General features: G+C 63.2%; 1 protein-coding gene across 1 annotated transcript; it reads left to right on the top strand.

Moving 5' to 3' along the window:
* The first annotated feature begins 3,150 nt into the window (after positions 1-3,150).
* FIBCD1 (fibrinogen C domain containing 1) lies at positions 3,151-16,455 on the top strand. Its single transcript, XM_063409750.1, has 7 exons — positions 3,151-3,251; positions 8,087-8,563; positions 9,452-9,611; positions 10,322-10,458; positions 15,454-15,550; positions 15,763-15,942; positions 16,196-16,455. Exons 1-7 carry the CDS (start codon positions 3,180-3,182, stop codon positions 16,453-16,455), a joined length of 1,383 nt encoding a protein of 460 aa, XP_063265820.1. The 5' UTR covers positions 3,151-3,179.
* The last annotated feature ends 649 nt before the right edge of the window (positions 16,456-17,104 follow it).

Below are 17,104 nucleotides of genomic sequence, written 5' to 3'. Positions count from 1 at the left end.
CGGCTGCTTGGGATGAGGCTCACGCTCCTCCTCTGCATTCTGCGCTCTCGCCGGCGCGGGGACGAAGAGCTTTGAAGGAGCTGCCCTTTCATTATTAATATGGTGATGATGTCTGACGCTGCGCGTGTGCAGCGACAGCTCTGCCTCCCGTGGCTCCCTGCCAAGGAAAGCACACGCTGTTCCTGGGGGAGGGCTCGGTGTCCCCCCCTCCCCAGCCTTTCCCCGGCCCCGCACGGCCCCGCTCTGGGCTGGACCCACGGGACACCGGGGGTCTCACAGCTCTGGCCCCTGGCACCCTGGGGATGCGCACCGAGCGTGGCTGAGCACAGCAGGGAGGGTGAAGTGCCACCGAGCCCTGTCCTGTGGTGTCCCACCCTCTGAGGTGTCCTGTCCCCAGGACAGGGGGCGCAGAGCTGACCCAGCCTCTGCCCGACACCTCCGCTGAAACTCCTCTCGCTGTCTCGGACTACTAAGTAGAAGACAGTGTCTGAAATGTTTTCAAAAGGCTCGGTTTAGAGCTTGGGGCTGATCCTGTGTTGCTTCAGTCGTTTTCTTCCCCCAGGCCAAGCCGGGACCCCGGGGCAGTGCGGGCACAGCCGGCTTCGGGAGGGGAAACGCTGCCAGGAGCCGCAGCTCCCAGCAGGGCCCGCAGCCTCCCGGCATCCTCACATCAAACCTCTCCCCGTTTTTGCCCTCGGGCCACAGCCTGAGACATGAATCGTCCTCTGCGATGCCTATCGATCCGGGCTGGGCTGCTGGCAGAGCCCCCTCCTCACCCCCTCCCCTGTCAGCCCCGGGGAGGGTCCGTGCCCATCGGTGCCCAGCCACCGCCGTGTGCCCAGGACAAGCCCTGAGCACCCCATCGTTCCCAAGCAGGGCTGTGGGGCCGTGGGTCTCAGCTGGCCATAGACACCCCTACACATGTCCCCAGTGCCACAGCTACATCCGGACCCTGTGACAGGTGACAGGAGGTGACACAGCCCAACGTGAGCCAGTGATGAGCCAGGCCAGAGTCCCTGCTGGCCCCTGGGCTGGGCAGGGCTCACCCTGAGCATCACTCAAGCTCCCAAAACCACAAACCCTTCTGCCAGGGAGGCAACCTCCATCCTGCTCACAGCTCTGCTTGAAAATCGGCAACTGGGAGCAGCACTAGGACCGGGATGAGCCGGACCCTGCACCTCCACCCCGGTGTCAGGGTGCAGGGGGGACACCCCACACACGGCAGGGCTGTGAGGGGCCTGCCCTGCTGGCACAGCACAGACTCCCGAGCATCCCCTCCTGCACCACCCCCTCCATTCGGCTGTGGGTTATGTCAAGGTATGTTGGATTGCAAATTAACCGTCAGCCCGCTGCACGGTCCGGGCTCCATCTGCAGAAAATGAGTTGCTGGACTTGGAGAGTGTCCAGTTGTGCAGCTCGGCGTGCCTAACGCCCAGGGCTGACAAGCCACTGAATCACTCCTCCCCGCGCTGCCAGGCCACATGAAGCCAAGATGCATTTCTTTTTAATGATAAGTTTTTATTGTTTGGAGTTCAGCTTAAACAGCTTCCCGGGAGGCAGGCAGCGCCTCCTGCTTCCAGCAGGGCCGGGTGGAGCGGAGCCCGGCCGGTGGGGGCACACCGAGCTGGCCGGTCTCAGCTGTAAAGGGAAGTCCTTGAAAACCGCCCGTGGGGAAGGAGCTGGGCTGCCAGCCACGAGCATCGCCCGGTAAATCCACACAGAACCTCCCTGCAGCCAAAGGCAGGATTTGCACCTGGCCGGGGGACAATGCACACACCCCACAGACACACCACAGACACACGGGTACCGACAGATGCCTGCGCTCCCCTCCCCACCCCACAGAGCTCTTTGGGAATATTTGCCAGCCCAGCACGCATCCAGTTCTTCCCAAAATTGCGTGTGTGCCCTGGAGAGAAGCTGCTTGAACCCCTCGCCCCCCACACATACAACCTGCCACCCCTGTGCCACACCTGCCCCCACAGGGAGGGCAGCCCCCACCCCAGCGAGGCCACACGGGAGGTCCCGACTGGGGCTGAGCTCCAGGGACAGAGACCCAGAGGGGCTTGGAGGAACCTGGGGACAGCCTCGTGCTGCAGGACAAGGGGCTGCAGGGCTGCCCAGGAGGTTTCCCAGGGGATTCTCAGCCTGGAGAGAGAACTCAGCCTCCACCCAGCCGGATTGAAGCAGCGCTGAGCCATCGCTGCTCTCACGGATGCTCTGAACCTCTCAGCAACGCTCCTGCCCGCAGGTCAGACAAGTGGCAAATAAAAGATTTACGGGAGGTGCGGCAAAGCTACGGGAAGGAAAACCACATCCACACGGGAGCGGCGGCACGTCAGGCCGGGAGGGAACCCTGGCACGCAGGGCCGGCTTCGGGCTGGGAACGCTGGGTTTGGGCATGGCTGTGACCCTGGAGCGGGTGGGGGCGGCTGCTGCCTCGCCCCGCCAGCACCAGCTTCCCACAGCGCGCTGGGATTTGCTCGGAGAGCCTCTCAGCACTTTGACTATCCTTGGGCACAAAGGTTTGGGGGGGTGGCGGTGCCAGTGCCACCCTCTCCGCCCCCCCGCCCAGCACCCTGCCCATCCCTGCCCACCGATGGGACTGAGCCCCACCAGCCTGGGGTGTTCCACTGGAGGATGTAGGGGCGTATCTTGGGGAAGGGGGTGAGCGGGTTCCGGGGGCATCCCCCGCTCTCCCCCCCGGTCCCCTGGAGCACCCCCGATCCCGCTGGTACCGGCCCCCGCCTTACCTGCTGCCGCTCCTCCAGCTGTGCTGCCACATCTGGGCTGCTGCGGAGCCCGGGGCTGGAGGGGGGTTCGGGTCCGGGTCCGGAATGACTGGGGCGGCCGGGGGGCGGCGGGCGGTGCTGGGGGGGACGGGGAGATCCCCCAGGGCATCACCGAGCGGGGTGCCCGGAGCGGGGCCGGGGGAGCCCCGGGGGGGATCGGGGCGGGCGGGGAGGGAAGATCCACCCCCGTGTCCGTGCCCGTGTCCTCCCTCCCTCCTCTTCCTCCCTCCCTCCTCCTCCTCCTCCTCCTCCTCCGCCGCCGCCGCCGCCCGTCCTCCGCCGCGGCCAGCCGGGCAGCGCGGGCGGGCCAGGGGCTGCGCCGCCGGGGAGGAGGTTTGGGGGGGCTTTGGGGGGTCCGGGCACTTACTTGGGCTGGAAGTTGGCGGCGCGATGGGGAACGAGCGTTGGAAAACCGTGGGAGGAGCCTCGCAACTTGAGGATGGGCAGCAGGAGAAATCACAGGTACGGGGCGGGGGGCGGCGGGGGGCAGGGGGGGTCAGCTAGCCCGGGGGTCCCAGCGACCCCCCCAGTGTCCCCAGCGAGCTCTTCTCCCGGCGCAGCCCAGCGTGCCGAGCTGCCCTGCAGCCCCCCGGTGCGAAGCCCCTCGGGCTGCACCTTCTCACCCCCCCAGATCGATGTGTTTATTCACCCGCAGCCAGGGCTCCCACCCAGCCCCGGGGCTGCCCCGACCGGGCAGCGGGCCATGCTCGGGGGCTGCCGCACGCCTCTGCTGAACCGCTACACGCTCTAAACTGCTTAAATAACCCTTTAGAAGGCATTTGGCATCTCAGCTCCGCGCTGCAGCCGGAGTCATCCCTGCCGCTTCGGGCACTCCCGGCCGCTCGGGCCGCTCTGAACCTCCAGGAGCCCGGCTGGGTTTTGGGGAGGCCGGGGATGCGGCGGGGCGCGGGGGAGCGGCGGCGGAGCCTGCGGGGGATCCGGCACGTGTCGGAGCCTGTTTGCACACCCCGCTGCACGTGTGCCGGCTCCGGCAGCCGCCCGGCACGGCCGGGCAGGTAGGGAGCCCGAGAAACCCGGGATGGTTCGGCTTGGAAGGGGCAATCAAAGATTACCCGGTTCCGACCCCCCTGCCACGGGCAGGAACACCTTCCACTAGATCAGGCTGCTCAAATCCGCACCCAGCCCGGTCCTGGACACTTCTAGGGATAGGCACAGGCATGGATGCACGCTGAGCGCAGGCAGGGTGGGAAGAGGGAGTGCGGAGTGTGGGCAAACGTGTCTGGGAAGAGCTGGAGGACAGCAAATCTCCAGCGAGCCTGTGAGTGAAGGAAGGAGCCAAGAGCTGGCAGTGCTGCCCTTCCTCGGCACCCAGGAGCTGGGCAAGGAAGGGGGGAAGCAGCCGTGAGACACGCTAGACCCCAGGTCGGCCACTTCCCTGTCCCCTGACACCCGCAAGGCAAGAGAGGCGCTTCTGCCCGACTTCTCCCTTCCGCGCACCCTTCCCGCGCCCTCCTCTCCCCGCTCAGCCCCTCCATGCCGAGCAGCTTCGGTGCCTCACCGGAGAGGGGCTGTGCACCCCGGAGACCCCTGACCCCCCGAGGGAGAAACCAGCCTGCCCTCCCCTCCCTGGCAGAGCTCCCTCCCTGTGCGCAGCCCCTGCCCGCCGGGATTCGAGCAGTGCCATCCTTTTGGAGCTGAATCCCCCCGGGTTTGTGCCCCCCGTGGCCCCGAGGGGGAGCCGGGCAGGGCGGATCCAGCCCGTGGGGGGCAGGACAACCCAGCGCGGAGCTGGGTGGTTCACGGTGGGTTTCAAAGGCTGCACAGAGTTTGCAGCTGCTGCGATCCCAGCTCCCGCAAGCTCCGGAGGAATCCCAGCCCGCCTGCGTGCTCACCCGCAGAGCCGGCTCCGGCGCGCTCGGCATCCCTCCCGTCCTCGCTCCTCTCCTCTCCCCGGTCCGCAGATCCGTGCCGTGGGAGCGGGGCAGGCTCTGGGTGACGGAGGAGAGCAGGAAAACGGGAGCGGGGCTCGGTTCACCTGCGGGGAGCCGGCGGAGCGCGGCGCTGGGATCCGGGAGGGAGCGGGGGGAGCCTGGGACACAGCCCCGGCCCAGGGCGAGGGCACGGGGGCTGCAGCTGGAACAGCAGGGCGGGATGGGCAGGGAGGGTGGAGAAGGACGGAGCAGTGGAGCAGAGCAAGGATGCAAACTGAGCTGCTGAGGCAGCTTTGAATGAGCGATGGGCTCGGGGTGGGAGACTGACCCTGTCTGCCCTGGGGCGCCTTCAGCGCAGGGTGGACCCCGTCAGGGAGGTGGGGGTACCTGGACTAAAGTTTGCACCAGCAGCTGAGCCTGGGCAGTGCAAACCAGAATGTCCTCTTGCCTCGGAAGCAGAATACAGGCTCTGGTTTGTACCTGGCTGAAGGCACAGCCCAGGGGCAGAGCAGCCAGGCTGCAGGACCCCTGCCTGCCACCCCACAGCAGTGCTTGTCTGGTGGGCTGGAGAGGAGCAGGGATTTTGGCAGGAGCAAAGGGGACCTCCTCATCTTAGAGCATCTCCCAGGGCAGAGCTCAGCCTCTCCTGCCACCACTCTCCATCCATGCTCTCCAGGGACCAGCCACTTCTGGGTGCCCTGAGGACAAGGCACCTCGTGTCCTTCCCTTCCACAGGCTGCATGTGCTGGAGCTGCTTGTCTCCATCCTCAGTCTGGCTGGCTGAGTGGGCTGGGGGATGCTTTGAGGGGCCTGATGGGGTCCAGAGCTGCTACTCAAGTGTGGCTGGGTCACCAAGGACCCAACCCCCATGGGTGACAAAATGTGGACACCTGTGCCAGTGCAGGGCATGGAGAGCCCGAGTCAGCTCTGCACCAGGGACACAACCATCCCAAGGATCCTGCCTGGGCTCCCTTCCAGGCTCCTGAGCAGGTTTGCAAGTGAAGATCTGCTCATCCCAAGCAGTCTCACAGCTTCTGCCCTCCTTAGGAAGGAGAGATTTGGAGACGCTGGGACCTCCAGCCCAATGGATGTCCCCAGGGGAACACCAATAACCAGGGCAGGGGGGTGTCCTACAGCTGTCCAAAAGTCGTGGCAAGAATTCCAGGAGCTTGAGGCCATGGAACAGACAGCAGGACAGCAACCCTAGGGATCATGAGAGCTGTGGTCATGATGAGGCAGGAGTGTGTGGCAGGGGGTGTCTGCAGGGTCCCACGCCACCAGCTGGGCGTGCTGCTGCTGTGTTGCTATGCTGGAGGGGCTTAGGGGGACCCCCACCCCAGTTTGGAGTGCTGTTGGTGCCACTGGCTGAGTTCCCCTCCTCTCCCCACTGCAGGTTGCCAGGTAACACAACCTGCCAGCAAAATGCCGTGGGACTCATGAAGCTGCCACCACTCAGGATCTTGCAGCCACAAGCAGAGGGGATCATTTTGGAAGGGGACTGGCCCCCCGTTCCCATTGCTGGTGGGAGGACAGTGATTCTGGGGTTGAAGGCTGGAAAACAGCTGGATAGAGCCCCTGTGTGGTGGTACAGCCAGGCAGAGCTGTGAGATTTTGGTGTGTTACAGCCCATTTGGGTTTTGTCTGACTGTGGGAAGCAGAGCACCATCCGTTCACAGCTCTGTTCTGGGAGCTCTGACTGCTCAGAGGGCACCCCTGGCTTTTGCAGCTCCTCCATGTGCCCTCGAGCTGGGCATGTCAGCACTGTGGGGAGCAGCAGCAGCAGGATGGGAGGGCACAAAGTCCTGGACATGAGGGTGTTGTCACTGCCAGGACAGGGACAGGGTCCCTGCTCAACCTGTAGATCCCAAACCACCTGACACTGGCCTTTGGTCAGCAGCCACCCTTCCTGTCACCTCTGTGCTTGCAGGGTGCTGAGGGACCCAGCTGGGCTCAGGTCCTGGGTATCCACACAAGGATCTGAGCAATGGGCATCTCCCACCTCTGTCTGCCACCATCCTGCTGCTCCTGGGTGTCCCCGGTGCCCCCAAGCCAGGGCTCAGTGTCTACACACACCAGGCAAACTCCTCAACCCCCTGCTTGCCCAGAGTTTCCCTTCTTGCCTTTGACATCTCCTTTAAACGTGGGCTGAGGGGCTGAGCCTGGGGCTGTCTCCTCACAGAGGTCCCTGCAGGTGGCTTCCCATTCAGTCCAGTGCTGTTTGCATCTGCAGCCTCACTCCATGGAGAGAGGGAGGAACCCAGAGCCTGCCCTGGGGCTGGTGGGGCATCCTTGTCCCCCCAGCCAGCCCCCCTGAAGCTGGGGTCACCTTAATGCAAACGATTGCATGAGCGGGAATGAAATGAAGGGTGCTTGAAGGAAGGTGTCACTCCAGATAGATGTGCACGGGAGGGGACAGGGCCGGCGAAATCTTTGCAGATGCAGCAATTTTCCCCTCGTTTCTGGGGAAAGTAGTCTTTGTCTCTCTGAATCTGCAGTTTGCTGCCAGCCCTGCAATTCCTTGTGACAGCCGCGGCCAGGGTCAGGGGAAAATCACAGCCTCTGTCCTGCAGGTGTAACGGGGAGGGGAGGTGGAGCGGGACCGGCAGCGGATGGGATCGGGTGGCAGCTCACTCTCTCTGTGCTGACTGCGCTGGCACTTCGGGCTTTGCAGGGAGAAAAGGCTCTTGGTGGGCATGGAGCAGGTCCCAGGGCTGAGCCGATGGGTCTGAGCAGCAGCAGAGCTGCCAGAGGGGCTGGGAGGCTCAGAGACCTTTCCCACGGCAACTCTCCCTTTTCGGGAGGCTCTGGGACTGATCCAAAGGCTTTGGGAGCAGCTCTGCCCCCTCCCGCAGGAAATGAGGTGACAAGGGGGATGGAGACTATTACCTGGCATAGCTGGGAGATGCCCTATTCGGAGCAGGTCCCCGCAGGGGCAACGTGACCCCAGCACTGACCCACAGCTGCCCTTGTTGCTCCCCCTGCTGCGAGGGACACGAGGTGTTTTCCCTTTTTCTCCCCACACTTGTGCCCAGGGCAGCAGGGAGCCCCAGACGCATCTCCTGGGGAGCAGGGCTGCTCCAGCCGAGGATCACCGCCGTAAATAAAACATGCCAGCAGGAGCCGGCGGCTGCCGTGCCTTGGCTCTCGTTATTATTTCATACCCCGCTCCCAGGCGGGTTCAGCTCTGCTCACTCGCTCTTTGCCCGTGGCCTCCGTGTCCCCGGCAGAGCCGCAGGGCTCCCTGGGGTCCCCATCCTCCCTCTTCTGCCACCACCCACCCCCGTGGCCAATGTCACTGCCAGGCCCCCAAAGCCCGTGCGGGTTTGCGCCTACCTCTGGGATGAAGGGGTGCGGGATGGGGCTCTCCAGGGGGATGCTGACGGTGTTTCTGCTCCTCTCCCACAGAGGATGAGCTGTGGGTACATCCTGTGCACTGTCCTGCTCTCGGTGGCCGTCCTCCTGGCCGTGACAGTCACGGGAGCCATCCTCTTCATGAACCACTACCACACACCCGTCACCGAGTCGCCGCCCGTCATCAGCACCAACCCCGAGGAAGCCAACGCGCTGGTGACCATCGAGAAGGCCGACAGCTCCCGCATCAACATCTTCATCGACCCCAACTGCCCCAGCGCCGCCGGCACACTGGGCCGCGTGGAGGGGCTGCAGACCTCCCTGCTGCGCGCCCTCACCGACCACGACGCCGAGGCCAAGGCGGCCAAGAGCCAGCAGAAGGCCCTGCTGGTCACCGTGGCCGACGAGGTGGCCAAGCTGCTGACCCACGCCGTGCAGCTGCGCGCCGACTGCGATGGCCTCAAGAAGGGGCACAGCGCCATGGGGCAGGAGCTCAGCGCCCTGCAGGGAGAGCAGGGCAGGCTCATCCAGGTGAGCCGGGGCTGGCAGGGCTCCCTGGGGATGGAACTCCCTGTCCCAGTGTCCCTGGGGGCATGGCTGCTGGCAGCTCCTGCCCACAGCATCCAGAGGGGAGCACCAGGGGAAGGAGCTGTGGTTGAAGGGAAGTGCTTGGGAAATGGGATTTGGGCAGTGTCTCCCTGCCAAACCGCCCCAGTGCCGGTGAGCCATGTGCAGCCTCCCACGTCGTGGGTGTCCCAGCTCCAGTTTGGGAGCTCCAGTCAGAGCCAAGCACAACAGAACCTTCTCACGGGCAGTTCATGCAGCAATCAGCACCCCCTCATTACAGTCCCCAAAATTTCCCAGCCAATGAGCTGTGTTGAAATGCTTACCTGAGCGTGCCAGGGGTCTGATGGTTGTCGCAGCAAGATCCAGGGCACGGCTGGATGTTCCACGCCTGACCCTCCTGGTACTCAACTTCCACAGCTCAGAGCTTCTTGTCTCGCTGCTTCACTTCTCTCCCCATCCTGCTGCTCTGCCAAGGCCACCCCGTGTCACTGTCCCAGCCTGGGTCACCTCGGGGAACGAGGAAGAGCTGGCGGCTGCCTCAGGACACGGCTATTCCTGCCACCTCCGTCATGCTGTCCTTGGCCAGAGGTGCTCTTTATCCCATGGGGTGGCAGCACCAGTGCACCCACGTTTGGGGATTTCTCCTTCCTGGTGGCAATAGGTGCTTATCTGGACCCTGACCCCTGCCAAAAAGCAACAGAGATGTTTTATGGGGTCTGCTGTGGATTTATGTCCCCACCAGCCCATACCCTGGCATTGCTGGGCAGTGGGAGCAGGCAGAGCGCTCAAGGGGCTGGGATGTGGAAGGGATTTAAGCATTTAACCAAAATTCCGTGTGTCCCCTGCCCACAGCTGCTCTCGGAGAGCCAGACCAACATGGCTCGGCTGGTGAGCTCTGTCAGTGACGTCCTGGACACGCTGCAGAAGGAGCGCGGTGGGGCCCGGCCCCGCCTCAAGGCTGACCTGCAGCGAGCGCCGGCCCGGGGAGCGCGGCCCCGGGGCTGCTCCAACGGTGAGCCCGCACCCCTGCAGCCCCTGCTGAGAGGGGTGGGCCTGGGGCTGCTCCTGCCGGGGAGAAAACCACGCAGAATGGGGCAAACCATCCCGGAGAAGGGATTTAATACAGGGCAGGGCCTGGCAAGGAGGTGGAGAAGGAGAGAGATGGAAAGGTGTGTCCTGGAAGGGGGAGTTCTCCCCGTGCAGCTCCCAGTTGTCCATAAACCAGCCCAAAAGCCCCTTCACACTCCTGCAAAGCCATCTGCTCCCCACAGAGCGTGGCAGGGACACAGGCAGAGCGTTCACCTCCATCGGGTGTGCAGGGTGGCCCTGCACAGTCTCGGCAGGAACAGCCACATTCCTCAGCGTTGGGCTGAGATGCAGCTCAGTAAGCCTGTCCTGGAGCTGGGAGCACGGCCCCACAGCCTCCCTGGGCTCTGGCTCTCCCTTGTACCCCTCTGGGTCCCATCTTGCCCTTGCCATCACACAGGGACAGGGGGTCAGTCCCCACCAGCTGCTGGGAGTCCCCACGGTGGTGGCATCCCCCTTGGCACTGCTCACCCTGAGCATCGCAGGAGAAGGGAGGGAAAGAGCAAAGCAGCACCAAGCTGGCAACTAGAGCTGGGAGCAAGGTTGGGAGCCTGGAAGAAATGGCAAGACATTAAATTAGCTCATTAATTAACCAGCTTTCCCCTCGTCCCACCCCATCCCAATGCCACGCTGCAGGCTCCCGGCCCCGAGACTGCTTTGACATCTATGCGAGTGGACAGCAAGAGGATGGGATTTACTCCATCTTCCCCACACACTACCCTGACGGCTTCCAGGTCTACTGTGACATGACGACGGACGGGGGAGGCTGGACGGTGAGCTGCCACCTCACTGGGGACACTGGGTGATGCCACCGCTGGCCACGGGCTGGCCCTGTGCCGGGGGCTGGGGGTGGGAGATGTCACTTGTGACACTTGGATGTGTCATCAGGACGGGCAATAAATGTCAAGGGGGCCTGGCTGTGCACCCAGAGCTTCCAGTGGTGCCAGCCAGAACCCTGTGCTGGAGCCCAGTGCCTGCTCTGGACTGGGAGCTTGGCTGGAGCTGGAGGGGGGTTTCAGGCAGGGAGTTGGATGCCACCACAGGAGTCTGTCCTTCCCTGCAGGGCTGGGGTGTGTTTGGGGCAGGGTGTGGCTGTGCCATGGGGCACGGGGCTGTGCTTTGCCCCGTGCACGCTGTGGGGCTGTGCTGGGGCTCAGGGCAGACCCCAGACCGGGCGTGTTTGGCCCCATGTGAGGCCGGGGTGCCTGGGGCCCCTCAGGGGCTGTGCTGATTCACTCCCTGTCCGATTCACTTTGCTGCTGCGGCTGCGATGGCCCCGTGCTCACGGCGGTGGGGGCAGGGAGCAGGGGGAGGGGGGACATGGGGGGACACGGCCCTGCCAGCCCCCAGCCTGGAGCCCCCCATTGCCCCAGCTCCCCCTGCCCTGGAGGGCATCACTTGGGGTGCCAGTGGGGCAGAGAGGGGGTCCCAGGAGGTGGAGGGGTCTCACCAGGAGGGGTGGGCAGGCAGCCTCTGCCCCGAGGACACACTGGGTGAGCCGAGCTGGCCAGCACCCCTCCAGCTGGGTGCTCTAGGAAACAAATCCCCACGATCTGATTCCCCTAAGCAGCTTTGAGCAGGGCCAGGAGGGAGCTTAGCCCCCCTGCCCTCAGGGGCTGATGAGCCTTCGACCTCCAGAGCCCACCCTGGGCAGGAGGAACCTGTGGTGTGCAGGTGGTACCAGCAGCTCCAGGGGAAACTGAGGCACAGCACAGCCCGGGGATCTCAGCTCTTGGGGGCTTACAGAGGGGAGAGGGGGACCCTTCTGGCTCCTCAGGGTGTGGAGGGTCCTTGCAAACCTCGTGCACAGTCTGCACAGCCTCCAGCAGCCCCGGCCAAGCCTGAAGAGCAGCCCAAGGTGATTAGCGAGACACTCAGAGGCTTATTTAAAGCTGCTGCAGGCGGGAGGGCTCGGGCTGGGCTGGGGAGGGGGCACAGCGAGTGATTCTAAGCCCGGCAGCACCGGGAGGGTCTGGGAGTCGAGCGGCACAGACATCTCGGCTCTGCCCTGCCTTGATGGGGCGAGGAGCCAAGCCGGGTGCGGGATCCCAGCGGTCCAGAGGCAGCCAGAGCTGCGTTCAGGGTGCACGCCCCAGGCTCCTGTTTCTAGAGGCTGCTCTGCAGTAGAGGGTCCCAAAGGTGCTTCCAGTCCCCTGGGTGCAGGGATTGTCTCAGCCATCTCCCAGGGGCTGGGGCTGTGGGGGCACGGGCTGATCCAGGCTCCAGGTAAGCCATGGCATGGCTGGGTGCCGTGGCACAGAGCCTGGGAATTTTCCCTTCCCTTCCCTTCCCTTCCCTTCCCTTCCCTTCCCTTCCCTTCCCTTCCCTTCCCTTCCCTTCCCTTCCCTTCCCTTCCCTTCCCTTCCCTTCCCTTCCCTTCCCTTCCCTTCCCTTCCCTTCCCTTCCCTTCCCTTCCCTTCCCTTCCCTTCCCTTCCCTTCCCTTCCCTTCCCTTCCCTTCCCTTCCCTCCTCCTCTTCCTCCTCCTCCTCTCTGGAGCGATTACTCCTGACATTTGGGCTCATTTGCATGTGGGTGGGTGGAAGCGATGGCAGCAGCTGAATCAATTTTGACTCGGGAGCTCGGGAGCTGCTGAGCTCAGCTTTGGCCTGCCTGGACAGCTCAGAGGCCGTGGGGACCGGGGCAGGGGGAAGAGCTCAGGACCTCACTGTCCCCATAGCAGGGTCCATGGCAGAGGCAGGGTCCTGCTTGCTCCCTGTCCTTGTCCTCGGGAAGGTTGAGCTGCTTTGTGCCCCTCGGTCCTGCCCACCAGCAGCAGGGCCAGGTTTGTTTGTGGATCTGGGTCGGTGCCCACCGGTGCTGATGGGAGCATCCATATCCTGTGCCCAGCACTGCCTGTGACTGCCCAGCCCAGCTCCCACCTCAGCACTCACCTCTGCCACCTTCCTAAAGTAATAATGGGATGATAGAGGTCAAGGGAGGCTCAGCATCTCAGGAGGGTTCAAAAAGTTGCCTTTTCATATGATGTTGCCTTCAGAATGTCTTTGTGAACACCCCACGCTCCTCTCAGTGCCCCTGAGCCTCCATTGCTCCTCGTCTGGGGCAAAATCCCTGGGATCAGCATCTCAGTTCCATAAGCAACAGTGCCCTGTGTGCCTCAGCATCATCTTCATGCACAGCCTGTATTGGGGAATGGTGGAAAAGACAAAGAGTGCAGAAGGAAAGGCTGTGCCAGCAGGACGAGGGCTGTGGTGACACTGAGTGACAGCTTCCAGCTTCAGGGGTACCTGCTGTGCTGGGACAATGATGGGGACAGCTTCACCAGCCTGGCCATCCCCTGCTGGAGGGGTCCTGGAGGGGGCTGATGGCTGAGCAGACACTGGTGCATTGACACTGGGCTGGGGCAAACTGCAGGCAGGGGTTAGAGTAGCCTGGAGAAACACGGGCTGTTTCCAGAGGATGTGGTTTGTGTGCCACCACAAACGGGGACCAGACAATTCTGCTGGCAGGGCCAGGCAGGAGCAGCTCCTGGGGTGGGCACAGGCTGCCCCACAGGGTTGGCACTTCCTGGAGGCTGGCTCTGCACTGCCCAGAGTTTTCTCCTGGCTGAGCCCAAAGATGGTCTCTGCTGTGACAGGGCTCAGAGGACACCTTGGGGACAGGGCTGTGGGCTCTGTGCCATGGCTGCCAAAACTGGACCAGGAGCCTGAGCACTGTGTTGGTGGAGAAGTGAGGCTGAGCATGTCCTCAGACCAGGGAGTTTCAAGCCCACCAGGAGTTTGGTGGAGCTGAGGGAGAGGAAGCTGCCAGTGCCATGGCAGGCATGGGCAGGCACTTTTCTCTGCTTTTAACCCATTTTTTTCTGTTTGTGGCTTTGCAGGAGCCTGTCCCTGCCCCGCAGGGGCGACTGGGGGAGGCAGAGAATGAGGGAGATAAATATTTCAGCCTTGCCTTTAAAGAAAGGAGGGAAATCCTTTTTGCTTAAGAGGGGGTGATGCATATTTGATGAGGACGAAAAGAGCAGCGAGGCAGGGCTGGGAGCACGATGAGCCTGCGGGTCGCTGGTGCACCCAGCATTCCCAACACCCAGAGGGGGATCAGGAGGCTCCCACAGCCAGGCCTGCACGTGGTGGGTGCACAGAAGAGGCACAGAAGGGACTGTGAATGCGAGATGATGAGGATGGAGCTGGGGACTCAGGAGGACACAGGACCTCCAGCACTCACCAGCAACCAACCTGGTTTCCAGCCCCTGGAGGCTTCCCCTGGGGTGATTCCTGAGCCGTGTCAAGGCTCAGGCAGTGGAGCCCTGTCCCACATTGTTCCCTGGGCACCACTCAGGCAATTGGCCTATTTACAACCGTGCCTCAAAGCCGATTAGGAGGGAGCACTGGTGCTGCACCCACCGCCTTCCCCGGGCGCCAGCGACGGAGCCGATGTTGGCTGGGGAAAATCAGCTTCAGGCCCCTGTCCAGCCACACTGTCCCCCTTTCCCAGCAAGCCTGAAGAAAGCCCCTTTAAGTGGGCTTAACCACAGCTTCTCAAGTGCTCAACGCGGGGATAAAAATTAAGGCTCTAATTCTAGAAGGTAAGTACAGCAGGATCAGAGCTGGGCCGTGCCGAGGAGTGTGCCGGAGCCTCAGCCAGCACACACAGCCCCAAAAACGCCTGTGTGGGGAAGGGCAGACCAGGGAGAGGTTCACAAGGTGGTTCTGCTTCACATGCCTGGATGAAACTCTGTGCAGGAGGGCAGAAGCAGCCAGGGGGAGCAAAACATGACTGACTTCAGGGCTCATCCACATTCCCCAGTCCTGGGATGCTGGAAGCTCAGCTTGGCAACCCAGCCCAGCTCTGAAGATGGGGTCCTCTGACCTGCCAGAGCCTGGGAGGGTTCTGCTAAATCACTGAGTGCCCCCACTGTCCTCACCACAGCCTCGGATAGCCGAGCTCAATGGGAGTGGGGCAGGTTTGCTTAGCCAACTTTAATGCAATTAATCCAGGGCTGGAGGCTTAATTAAGTTCAAATGGTCAGGCATGAAGCAGCATTTTCTGGATGGCTGTCAATAAATCAAACCCAAAACTATGGATGAAAGGGGATGAAACACACAGGGCACACACACCAATGAGCAGATGGGAGAAGGAAAGGGAAAGGCTCCGAGCAGAAAAGCTGCACTGAGCCCGGGGATCTGGCTGGGATCTGGGGGCTCTGCAGGACTCAGGGCAGTCAGTGCCCCTCAGTTAATTTCCCTGGGAGACTAATGAGGCTGTCACAGAGATGATACTTTGTGATGGGGTGCTTGCCCAGGAGAGCAAGGAGATCCAGGAGGAGGAAATCAGCCGCTGGATTTTTACACAGTTGTGAGCACTCGCTGCTGGCAGGAGAGCTCACAGTGACCCGGGCAGCACCAGCTGCAGGACAGAGCTCGGGCCATGCCCTCCGTGTCCCTGCTCCATGGGCAGTAGCAGACCCCGGCTGTTTGGAGGCAGCTGAGGGGTCCCCACCGCCCCAGGGACACCCCACGGCTTCCCAAGGAGCTTCAGTTTCAGCTCTGCTCACATTTCCAGGCAGAGGATCCTGTGAAGGGTTTTACCTGCACCGGCTCACCCACCCCCAGGAGCCGGCAGGCGAGGATCCAGCGTTTCCCTGGGGACCTCTTCCCTGTGTAATCACTGCGCCGACAGGGTTTAATTAGTGCCGGTGTCTAATTAGGCAGTGGCAGGGAGGGGTGGGCAGCACGGTGGGGAGCAGAGGGGCTGCCTGGGGCACAGGCTGGGAGCAGCCCCACGGCTGATGCTCTTTGTGTCTCCCCAGGTGTTTCAGCGGAGGGAGGACGGCTCCGTGAACTTTTTCCGCGGCTGGGAAGCGTACCGGAACGGCTTCGGGAAGCTGACAGGAGAGCACTGGTTAGGTGTGTGGGGCTGGCACGGCTCGATCCTGGGCAGGCTGGCAAAGCCTGCGCTCCCCGGGGGAGGTCTGGGGCTCCCTTTGCCGTGGAGGGGACACTGAGACCCCCCTGGACAGCAAATCCTGGGGGTGATGGGCTGGGCAGGCAGGGAGGGGCTGGACCCGGGCCGGCCCATCCTTGCTAGGTCCCCACGCTCATCCCTTTCGCTCTGCCAGGGCTGAAGAGGATCCACCTGCTGACGGTGCAGGGCAGCTACGAGCTCCGCATCGACCTGGAGGACTTCGACAACGGCACCGCCTTCGCCCACTACGGCAGCTTCGGCGTGGGGCTCTTCTCTGTGGACCCCGAGGAGGACGGGTACCCCATCACCATCGCCGACTACTCAGGGACTGCAGGTAGGGCAGCAGGACCATGGGCAGGGGGAGCCCACAGCCACCAATGCCCCTGCAGGGGTGTTCCAGTGTCCTCTGGCAGCAGCTCTGCTGATTCCCTGCAGCCTCAGGCAGCCGGAGGTGGGGGTGAGGATGGGCATCTGCTGGAGGAGCCCCACTGTGGGAGCCTCACTGGGGTGCCCAGGGGAGCCCCACGGGGCAGAGACTTGGCCCAAGGGCAGGAGGTGCCCACCAGGCCTCCTTTCCCCTGGGACAGGTGACTCCTTCCTGAAGCACAACGGGATGAAGTTCACCACCAAGGACCTGGACAACGACCACTCGGAGAACAACTGCGCCGCTTTCTACCACGGTGCCTGGTGGTACCGCAACTGCCACACGTCCAACCTCAACGGGCAGTACCTGCGGGGCCACCACAGCTCCTACGCCGACGGCATCGAGTGGTCCTCCTGGACCGGCTGGCAGTACTCGCTCAAGTTCACCGAGATGAAGATCCGGCCCGTCCGGGAGGAGAATTAGCTGATGGCATCAGCCCGCCCCCACCCACCCACCGTGCCCAGCCCCTGTCCTTCCCCACCACCCTGCAGACCCATTCCCTCAGCTGCCATCCTCCCCGTCCTCTCTGGGGCTTTGCCCACCTCTGAGGGGCCCCTGGGGAGCACCTGCTGCCAGTGAGGGTGACTTTGGCCCCTGGGCACCCACAGACATTGCCAGACCTTTGCTTCCTGCTGCCGTGGCTCCCCTGCAGCCAGAACAGGTCCTGGCCAGATCGTGACCCACGGCCTGTGCTCATGGCTGGGGCAGAGAGGATGCAGGGATTAGGGCAGAGGTGACCAGCAGGTTCCCACAAGGAAGGAAAGCGGCTGCCTGGAGGGAAAGAAGGAGGGAGGGAGGGATGGATGCAGCCCAGGCAGGCTGAGCACCTCTGGTCACCTCTGCTCTGGCACTGACTCTGGCAGTGGGCTTGCCAAGCTGGCAAGGGACTGGGGGCTCTTGTCATGGGGAACCCCAGGCCCTCCAACCCCCAGGACTGGGATGAGGCTGGGATGAGGCTGCTGCTCCACAGCTCCAGCTCCCCCCATGGTGCTACTGGTGATGGGGAGGGCTCAGCTGGGTCAGCCTGACCGTGCCAGCAATTCCTTCTCTGGACTGCAGAACGCTCTCCTCT

The sequence above is a fragment of the Prinia subflava genome, chromosome 12, assembly GCF_021018805.1.
Source record: "Prinia subflava isolate CZ2003 ecotype Zambia chromosome 12, Cam_Psub_1.2, whole genome shotgun sequence".
Taxonomy (NCBI): domain Eukaryota; kingdom Metazoa; phylum Chordata; class Aves; order Passeriformes; family Cisticolidae; genus Prinia; species Prinia subflava.
Note: the sequence above shows the minus strand (reverse complement) of the source record. Positions and strands in the feature narration are given on the sequence as shown.